Source organism: Magallana gigas, chromosome 8 (genome assembly GCF_963853765.1).
Source record: "Magallana gigas chromosome 8, xbMagGiga1.1, whole genome shotgun sequence".
In the NCBI taxonomy this organism is placed as follows: domain Eukaryota; kingdom Metazoa; phylum Mollusca; class Bivalvia; order Ostreida; family Ostreidae; genus Magallana; species Magallana gigas.
The window spans coordinates 4,243,325-4,254,119 of record NC_088860.1 but is presented as its reverse complement, the minus strand read 5'-3'; the positions used below and the strand labels follow the sequence as shown (position 1 = coordinate 4,254,119).

Genomic DNA, 10,795 nt, shown 5'->3' with positions numbered 1-10,795 from the left:
AATGAAACCTGTATGTAACAAAGTGCAAACGCAGGCATGTGGGGGGGGGGGGGGGGGGGCAACTTTTTCTTGCAAAGCTTTTGTTACATTTATACATGAAAAAATGAATTAGCCCCCACTTTAAATTGTGAGACTATGTAAAAAAGACAATAAGGAAATAAAGAGTGAAACTGAAGTTGCTGGTAGACAACGCTACCCCCCCCCCAACCCTTTGATTAGGTTTATCATGATTTTTTGGCTTGACAAGATTTTTTGGATGAGTCTGCCCCACCCCTTCCCCTCTTTAAAAAACGATGAGCACATTGTGCCTGCAACAAACCATTTTTATCATAATGTAAAATAGTATTAATTACAGTTTAATTTTTTATAACAGGGACTTAGATTGTCTTATAAGATGTACACATCCCTTCACTTGGTCAAAAGTGGTGAACTCAATACGTGTATTGTATCTATCCCTACTATCTACATGTCCCAGGTCCTCTATCTAAAGGCCAGAAAATGTTATGTCCGCCCCTTGTATCTCCACTGATAGGGTGACAGATAAACAAATGATGGCTGATCTAATTTATTAACCGTAATCACATATAGGATTATTTATCATGTTTATCAATATATTGGCGGCACTGACCATCTCTTTATTCACAGGTAAGTACTCAGGCATCACGGAAACAACATTGTGTTTTTCATTCCCCTTTTTCTTGAACCATTGTTTAATTATAAATAACTGCACGTGCTTTGCTGAGAGATAGGACTCTAATCATCATAGCGATAATGGTACTCTTTAGATTTAGTTGGGTAGTTTTTAATATCACGTAGACTGATGGGGGCTTTTTAAAAGTACACGATACACGGGAACATGCATGGATTGTAGGGTTTAGTTAAACAATCGCGTACCATCCGATTGCCAGGGTTATCAGGGCGAAGATAGAAGATTAAAAAATATATATGCACGTTTTATCCACGTTTTATCCAGTAAATCTCATGAAGATTGACTTTATTATGATTTTACATTGTGAATAAGTCCCTGTGATTGTGTTGTCACATTGTCTAGAATTGGACCCTTACAGTGTACATTACAAACGAACATCGGTTTAGTAAATAGATTAACACTTTTCCTCAATCTTCACAGTTTATATGTTCTACATGTAGATTTCAATATCACACGTCCAAAGATTAGCACCCCTCTTCAATCTAGGACTTTCAATAAGCGGAGGCAGGAGAGGATCCTTCCCCGTGTCAATATTCAGAGCCAATTCCCACAAATTCCATGAATGGCAAAATATAAAATAATTGGGAATGATTCTTAAAAAAGAATTTTCAAATTATTTCAAAATTATTTTAAGCCTAGCTTCTGGCTGCCAAACAAAAAAATCCTTGTGTCCTGCAAAACATTGGGTATTGTTTTCATATTTTTCTTTTCTTTTCTACAAAAGATTATACAATGCATTGTTCCAGGGGCTCTCTGTTACCCCTCATGTCCGCTTGGCTCCGGATGGGTCGCCTACAACGGCTCCTGCTATTTATTCAGCAACCACAAGTTAAAATACAGCGAGGCTTTTGCCGAGTGTGGACAACTGGATTCAGATCTGCTCTATTTCTACACCGAGGCCGATCGGGTAATGTCATGTTATAAATTTTGTTTTCCCTTCCACCCGGTAAATTAAACATTTACAACATGTCAGAGATACAGAATAGTGCGAGCATTGCTACAGAACAGTGCGAGCATTGCTACGAAGCAAGGTACCCGGTAAATTAAACATTTATAACATGTCAGAGATACAGAATAGTGCGAATATTGCTACAGTGTACGCAGCCAGGTATAAGCAACTTTAAGAGGGCTGGATGGTGGCGGCCATTTTAAGGTTATATATCAACCTCCTGTAGGCAAAGAGTTCTACAAAAATATATAGGAAAATGTTCAAATTTTAAAGCTAAAATACTTGGGTTTTTCTTAACTTAATGATAGTCTATGGCCAAAAATATCATGTTTAAAAGTTAAAGGCAGGTCTAATGATTAATTTACTGACCATCCAACCTGTCCATTTCATTTTGAAGCTTGACTTTGTGGCGGTAATAAACAACCAGAAAAAATACAAAGAAAGATGGTGGACATCACTCACAGACGCCGGTCATCCCGGGGGATGGACCTGGGGCAACAATGCCGCCGCTACCCTGGCTACGGGCAACTCTGTGTAAGGTCACTGAACCATCGTCGTCCTGCTCGTCATCATTGTCGTCTCATAACCCACCACTATTGCTACCCTGATCATCATTATCCATCACCATCATCATCATCATGCATTATCATCATCATCATCATCATCATCCGAATTATCATTTAACCAATCAAGTCTATAGCTGATTCATTTGATTTTAATGTTTCTCAGCGTTTGGAACTCAGAACCAGACGATACTCACCACTTGGAGAACTGTGTAGCCCTGAACAACCAGGGAGCCATCAGTGACGAGGACTGTACGGAACAACACAGCTACCTCTGCGAGTATACATCCAGTAAGTGGGATGGTTTGGGAATCTTTCATTTAACCACATAATGCAATTTTTGGAATTCAAAAGTTGCTGCGATGATTGATTCTGTGTTTAGCTATACGATAATGTTGCAGTTCGTGGACTTCATAGAATAAGGCTACTGCTGTTTGGTTTATCTTATATCCATTTTTACAGCTACAGGATGTATTGACGGTTGGACGCAGTCAGGGACTTCCTGTTACCTTTTCTCCTCGCAGTATGACGTCAGTTCCTGGAAAGCGGCTAGCGCCACTTGTGCCAACTACCAAGTATCCACCACCAGACCAACCTACTTAGCAAGGATCGAAACCAACCAGGAACTTGTAGGCATTGAAACTTCAACAAAGTAAGGTCTCAATAAGTATCAGCGGTATAAAATTAAAATGATTTTTGGTTTCATTACTTCATTTCACAGATAACACTTGGCATGCTGTTTTCGACAATGTCAGAAACCAGCCAGATATGGTGGATAGGCATGACGGACCAGGCTGTGGAGGGAGTGTGGAGATGGGAGAACGGCCAAAAAGTCCAGCTCGGTATTCTGTAAGGCAATGACTGTTATTGTCTCATAAAAAATAGACCTCTTGTAAACAAGTTCCATGATAGACATATGATTATGTGTACCAATTAAAGTTGCCTGTAGAAAATTATATAAACACCAGACTTTTTTATTGTAGAGTGCAACAAATTACATAAAATCTAACATGTGACTGCACTGTATTGTCAATAAATTTTTTTCTTTCTGCCCTTTTTAGAAACTGGGCAAACGAACCGAACAACCTTGGCGGATTGCAACACTGTGGCTTGATTTACAACAACGGCAGATTTGGTGATGAGTCTTGCGACACTCTGGCTTATTATGTGTGCAAAACTCAAACTACAGGTAAGGTAATCAAGCGACAGACGCTTTGCAATATTAAAGGTAGGTCCAAAGCAAGATCGACACATCCTTTTCAGTTATCCAGTATTGATAGCATGTATTTTGAAATACTGCCAAAAGCAAGTGCGCAAAAGGATGCAAATCTTTACTTACGAGCTCACTGGAAGCGAACTAATGAACTGGCAAGACAATGTTATCGTCCAATTTAGAAAAAAAAATGGGCGAGGGTATCGACTGTGTGCACAGGGCCAGCTCACAACTTGGTCTCTTAAAGAACCCTTGTGATCGTTTACATCTTTTGAATATGTTCTGTATAATTATATTCAGTTTTACCCATTAAAGTTCATAAATTAAATGTTTTTGTTTTAACAACAGACGCCATGCCCGCTATGAACAAACTGGGTTGTCCAAACAATTGGTTGCGTGCTGGACACAAGTGCTATAAGTTCAACACTGGAGCAAGCCATACTTGGCAGGAGTCCAGCGACGCTTGCCACAGAACAAACTCTCGTCTGCTTCAGATTACTACCAAAGACCAAAAGGTGAATCAAACCATGATCTTTATTGACTCATATTCCCAACAGCAATTTTGCTGCATGTCTAGATTATCAAACAACTTGCTCAATACTATAGAAGTCTTCTTTTATCCTTGACTGTTTAGGAAAAAGTCGTTTTTCCGTGTTTTTTATATTTACATGTATGACAAAATTGATTAAACATCACAGGATTGGATTCAGTACATAACAATGCGGTTTCGTGCCTTCGCTTTCTGGTCTGGTCTCCATTTTCATCCTGGTGACAAAACTTGGTACTGGACAAACGAACAGAAAGCTAGTATGGATTTGGTGTAAGAAACACGTTCTAGTTACTTCATTTAATGATGGTCTAATATATACATTGAAGCTTCTTAATTCTGATACTGTAATGCTTTTATTGTAGGCGTTGGAATGCTGAACCTAATGATTTCGATGGACAGGAAAACTGTGGTCTTATACTTCAAGACGGCACTTTCAATGATTTCTCCTGCTTCAAACCTCTCCCATATATCTGTGAACTTCAGTCAGAAGGTAATAATACTCATGAAACTCAGTGTATTTTGAGTTAAAAGTGCTGCAAAGTATTTTCATGCAATATAATGCATCTGTATTTTCTGTACACTAGTGTTACAGAATGCAGCCATTATGCATTACACGATTTTCAGTGGCATCGGAAGCAAATTGAAAGTGGGGGGTGTAGACTCATCAGAAATCTTGACAAGCAGAAAAAGGTTATGATTGTGGTTATGTCTAACTTTGCAAAAAAGCGGTTCCGACGCCTATGATCTTTATACCAGTTTGCTTCCAATAGATGCCCCCTGTCCGTCTGGCTGGGTACCGTCGCCATCAGAGGACGACTTCAGCTGTTACTACATCAGCAACACTACACAGGGAGTAAGGGCCACGTGGTATGAGTCACGTGATCTTTGTCAAAAGTTGATTACGAATATGGATGGATACCTCCTTGCAATTAACAACCAAGAAGAACTGGTAAGAATGAACCTTTATAGATTATTGGTCATCGATCGAAAGGATTTTGTAACATATTTTTTTGTGTTTAATGATACTTTACGTAGACTAAATTCAAGCATGGTTTCTTTTCTTAAACTCTCGTATAATCTTACATGTTCAAGACTAAAATTAAAGGAAAGAATTGATTTTATTAAAACCGATTGTCGTGTTGTGTTTTAGACGTTTATTGTGAATCTAGTGAAGCAGCGGCCTACAGCCCTGGGGTGGTGGACGGGTCTGAATGATCTCAAGACAGAGGGTGTGTGGGTGTACGACACAGACTTCAATAACCCGGTCCCAGCCGGTCTCATGTGAGTGCACTGTCTCACTATTGTAAAACGTGGTGTATAAAGTGGTAGACATACTATACTCTGTCCCAAGATATTATGGATTCACGTTTGGCTTAATTGTTTGATATTTATAAATACCTCAGGATTCAAACGATGTTCATTCAAAAGTATGAAAAATTTCCAAGATTTCTCAGTCAAAACGCCCCTGTTAGCTTATCAGGTTTCAATACAATGCTAAAAAATGTGATGTCTACGGAGATTTTGCACTGCAGCAAGCCCGGATGATAACGTTGAAATATTGCACGATGTATTCCGAGTGTATTCCGAATGGAGAAAAGATGTAAACATTCCCCATTATAAATCTCCGTAAGGAATCTGTTTTCGTTTCTGTAACTTTTTCCGAGTGAAAGATGATAATGTGTCAATGAAATTATCTTGGAAAATATCCCTTTCAACTATTTCAATTGCACTTCTTTCACAGGTAAGTGTATTTTTATTAAAAATCGTCCAAATGTGCAGCATAAATATCTTGGGACAGACTATATCAAGTTTCTTTGTTATCAAGTTATATAAAACATTCTTATGTATTTGTGTACTAAAAATGAGCACATTTCCTCATAATTCATAATTGTCCTGACTTGTTGATTTATTTATTTTCTTTTTTTGTACAGACCATGGAACAAAGAGCCGAATAACTCCGGCGGATCTGACTACTGCGCAGTAATTTATTATGGCGGACGGTACAATGACGTCGACTGCAGCATGAAGGCCGCTTATATCTGTGAGACGGACGCCTTTAGGAACAGTTTAGGTATGTACTTCTACCTTAAACCAGCAGTCTGTTTATTATTTGCAATTATGTTAACTGAATATGGAATTTTTTTATACAGGTTCAAAGCAAGATATCAATATGCGAATGATTCTTTTTATTGTGTTGTTGACAAGTTTTCAAATGAGGTGACATCGATAAATGAGTTTGAAATGTATCGGTTCTCCATTTATTGCATGCATGGCTAAAATTGTGAACAGTACATTTGATCTCACATGTCTGGTGAATTACGAAAGAAATATATAAACAGTTTTTATTACAAAAAACCAAGTGTTTTTTAAGTTAGTTTAACTTTTAAGTGATAACAACACAAAGGAACTGAATAATTTAGGTAAATATTTGGTTAACGCTTTCAAAATGAGAGCGCAACGTTGTAATGTTGCTACAAATTAAGCTACATTGCATACATTAATGTCCATTCATATCTTAAGATATATGTACATGATTATAGGGTCTTAATATGTCCACCCACTTACTGCACATTGCACATTTGTATATAATTTTATATGTATTATAATTTGCATTCCGATGAGTTGTAAAGTTCAAGGACAATATATTGAAGTGAATTGAATTGAATTGATGTGTTTTGTAGGATGTGAGATTTTCATTTTTTATGAATTATTTAAAAAATACAATGTATGTTATTAATTGTGCAATAAATATTTTTTTGTGACTGATACTGTCAATGTTTTATTTTTACAAACTTTTAGTCAAGCAATGGGCGATATTACGATTCTATGGTTATCGTAAATAAAGTTGATTTCATTTTAATTAAAATCACAAAGATCAAGTTCAATTAATTTCCATTACATACAAGCAAACAACAATTATTAGACCAAAAAAATTAAAAGTTAAAAGAAAAATAGGAAGTATAACCATATTACTCGAAGTAAGTTTCAGTAAGTTATTTATTGAGATGAATTGCATTTTTGCAGGAAAAATATAGATTTTAGTTTTTAAAAAATTTGAATTTGACTTTCAATTTCTGTTGTATATTAATAAGATTTTAATGCATACGAGAATGTTGCAGACCGATGACTCATTCAATAATGCAAAGTTTGTACAAAATAAACAATACAAGATTATGTAATGATTTGTATACTACTTGTACACTACTGTAACAAAGATACAAATTTTGCAATCATTAGTATTAATAGTAAAATCAATTATTCATAATTGCAATAGATGCATTTGCCCTTTCCTTATAGTTTAATTTCAACCAAACTCTGCGAGTAGATGGAAATGAATCGGTAAGTCACAACATACTAGTAATATAAAACTAGCATGTTTGACTTCTGTAATTATTTTCAATGCAATTTGATTAATCTTAAATTTGAATATATTTAGGAATGGTTTAATAAACAAAATATTGAGGCTTATACGGTTTAAGTACAATCATGAAGCGCACAGTGTTTCACAAAGATTTTCTTATTCTGTAGATGAGGATTTAATGCGTCATAAAACAGAAACATTTAACCTTTTCATTTATCTTATTTTTATAATAACAATGTTATTGCAGTTTTATTCATTAAAAATTACAATTTACGTCGTATTCGTGCTTTTACATTGTATCATTGGATAATCGTACCATGTGTTAGAGTTGGTAAAGTTCAGATCATTATTAGATGACTAAGTAATAGGATTTACTTATTCGTCAAAATGTCAACTGCAATTGTGTGGAGTTAATCATATATACTATACATCTGATGATTAAATGCTATTATGAGGAACAAGTAGTATAAAGTACTCAGCTGGCTTTTATACACGTCCATACAATTTCTACCACTATGGACAGAAGACTAGCCTTTTTCCTCCTTGTGTCGACGATTCTAATCTGGTCAGGTAAGCCAAGTTGTACAGAATGGAATTTTGTAGAAAAATTGCTCTAAAGTTGAACGTTGAAAACGTGCGTTCATCTAGTTTTGAGCGCTAATTCACATCAACATTCTGTAACATCGGGGTCTTGTTTTAGTGTTATTATTCTTTGTCAAATAAAAGTAATTCTTAATGAATATTTGAATGAATTTTCACCTCTCCTTTTATTTACTGACGGGTGCAATGTGCTCTGGGACCAAATGGATTAATATTGAATTATCAATATTCCGTATCAACTTCAATGTTTATAGATAGTTAAGCTTGTGTTTTTAATCTAAAGGAATACACTGATTTGTCAAAATCATATAAGCGTAAAGTCAAAAAAGTTATTTTTTAATCTTAAATTAAAATTTATCACAAAATTAGAAAAAAAAAATCACAAATGTTCGATAATACACTGAAAGTAAAAATAATAAATGATAACTTTCTGTGTCTTTCAAATGCATTGTTCCTATAGTTGCTGAATTTAAAATTAAATAGAGAAAAATTGAAAATGTAAATTTAATATGTTGGTCGAACATTAATCGGATTTAACCAAATTGCTCAGTCTACGAATAATTTGCTTAAAGTAGACAAACATTTTTATCTTAAATCAAAGGGCCACAACAGGTTGATTCCACGTGTACTGGCAATGCGGCTGGGGGCCTGTACTGCAGCGAGATTTACTACCGGGACTATGGAGGAGATATCGTCTCAATGTGCGAGGACTCTCAGAACAAACAGGATTGCTGTCTTTTCTGCTATCCATTATAACAGACAACGTACGGTTCCTAATTCTCTTTAAAAGGGCGTGGTCACGATCTCTGTCATATTTAATTTTTTCTATTTTTAATGTTTTACAATGTTTAAGTAATACATTTGTTTATTGCAACCAAAATTTGAGTGGCAGTCTAAGGAGATACATCGCTCACCATTTTTTTTTGTTATGTAAACAAAGTTCTTGTTATGATTTTGTTTACATTGGTTTAATATACCAGTGAAACCTTTTTTCAAGCTGATAGTTAATTTTAAACATAAATAAACAGTTCTCAGTGTTTGCCACCTTATTTTAGGTATTTTCCTGGATTTTCCCTAATAACATTCAAATTGTAAACAAAAGCATGACCTGTTTTGTTCACAAAACAAAAACTGTTAGTTCTGAACTCTACGATTTACCCTCAAATTTTGGTTGCCGATTAGATATGCCTTATTGAAGCATTGTAATAAATTTTGACAAAAATCGTGACCCTTTAAACTACTCAAATACATTTCAATCTAAAAGTAAAGACAAGATATAATGCTCAATAAAATTCATTTGCAGTCTGATATACATGTACATTAAATCATGCTTTTGTATTTAAAATACATAAATTACTTTCTTGTTGTCTTCATTGATTACCATTATAAAACTAAAAAGTATTTTTAATCGTTAAATACCATATGTGTTGTAACAATTTTCTACAAGTCTTTCTTCCTTTTAACGAAAAATTACTATACTATATTAAAATCTAAAAAAAACGATAAATGGCTTACAATAATAATATTGCATTAACTATTTCTTTTCCAGATCAGATCAACCAATTATGATAAAAAGAGAATTCACCAAAATTGACTTTGCTTTAGCTGTCATTTAATTTCCATAAATATTGTAGCAACCTTTGTCTTCCTTTTTTATATTTATGACGCATGTGTTTGTCCATTTGGTTGTAAATTTGCAGATATTTTCCCTTTTTTCAATCTCATAGTAATTAATCAAAAACAAATTAGACAAAAAAGTTTTTAACATTTCGATATCATGCGGAAAGAATTAGTCAAAGCACTTTAAACTTCGAACGTAGCATCACGGAAACGATTATGATTACTTGATCTTCCTTATCGTTTCGTATTTCCCTACATTCAATAGATTAATTTGAAATCAGTTCATGATGAATCTACATACTGTGGTTATGTTTCTCTATCTGGTTTTATTAACGGTTGGAGTAACCGGGTTAAAAAGCAAAACGAGTCTGGAATGTGTGGACCACTGGCCTGAAACATTTAACGATACGGCCGGTGGCTGTAGCTTTTCCGTATCGCCAGAGTCCGCTAGTTATTTCTCCAGTCAAGTTCGGCACAATAGCTACAATTTTGTACATTTGAATCTACATTTTCGGAACACCTCTCTTTATTGGACTCGGTGCGTTGTTGAGGCAGATAAGTGGGTGTGGACATTCGATGGAGTAGATGGCGCCATGGTCTACTTGACTTGGCCGGTGGAATATAACTTGCTATCGCTGGGGTTGCTGGATTCTCACACATTGCGAGACCAAAGGATACTAATCGACTCTCATGGTGAATGTGACCTTATCATTGGAACACCATTGATGACATTTCAAGTAATGAAAGCTCTTGCTAATATGACTGAAAAACTAATACGAGATTCAAATGACAACGTTAAGTATGACAGCAGTGTGTGGTGTTACAAGGAAAGAATCATTGTTGCACAAGAGAAATGGTTTATGTGTCGGTATATCCTTTGTCCTTTTGAAGCTTTAGCCTACAGATGCTGTGGATGGGATAAAAATAAACCTGGAAATGAGCATAAAATTAAGTGCAAAACAACCAAACAACAGCTAAAATGGTTTTTCCCATTTATTCTTGGATCTCTCGCCTTCGTTTATTCTCCAATTTTTGTGTTTGGAATTGTAGGGTTTTTGCATAGAAAGTGTTCATCAAACGAGAGAAAGCTTCTGAAAGTGGGTCGAGGTGTTTCTGTGGAGTATGGAACTTTTCCAAATCTGGCATATCCTTGTATAAATGAGGAAGAGACTCTTACAGGAGACTTTCATACAGAGGAAGACGTTATCTTTTACAATCCAATGAAATTAG

At 35.4% G+C, this 10,795-nt stretch overlaps 1 protein-coding gene and 1 long non-coding RNA gene across 2 annotated transcripts; both read left to right on the top strand.

Annotated features, from left to right (window-relative positions):
• The first annotated feature begins 505 nt into the window (after positions 1-505).
• On the top strand, positions 506-6,680 carry LOC105338086 (macrophage mannose receptor 1). Its single transcript, XM_066069243.1, has 14 exons — positions 506-645; positions 1,456-1,616; positions 2,056-2,192; positions 2,388-2,512; positions 2,684-2,850; positions 2,943-3,070; positions 3,283-3,410; positions 3,783-3,949; positions 4,133-4,254; positions 4,347-4,474; positions 4,755-4,933; positions 5,135-5,265; positions 5,916-6,055; positions 6,135-6,680. Exons 1-14 carry the CDS (start codon positions 600-602, stop codon positions 6,203-6,205), a joined length of 1,830 nt encoding a protein of 609 aa, XP_065925315.1. The 5' UTR covers positions 506-599; the 3' UTR covers positions 6,206-6,680.
• A 1,076-nt stretch (positions 6,681-7,756) lies between these two features.
• LOC105337582 (uncharacterized) lies at positions 7,757-9,581 on the top strand. Its single transcript, XR_010708570.1, has 3 exons — positions 7,757-7,915; positions 8,547-8,709; positions 9,495-9,581. It is a non-coding gene; the product is annotated as an uncharacterized lncRNA (long non-coding RNA).
• The last annotated feature ends 1,214 nt before the right edge of the window (positions 9,582-10,795 follow it).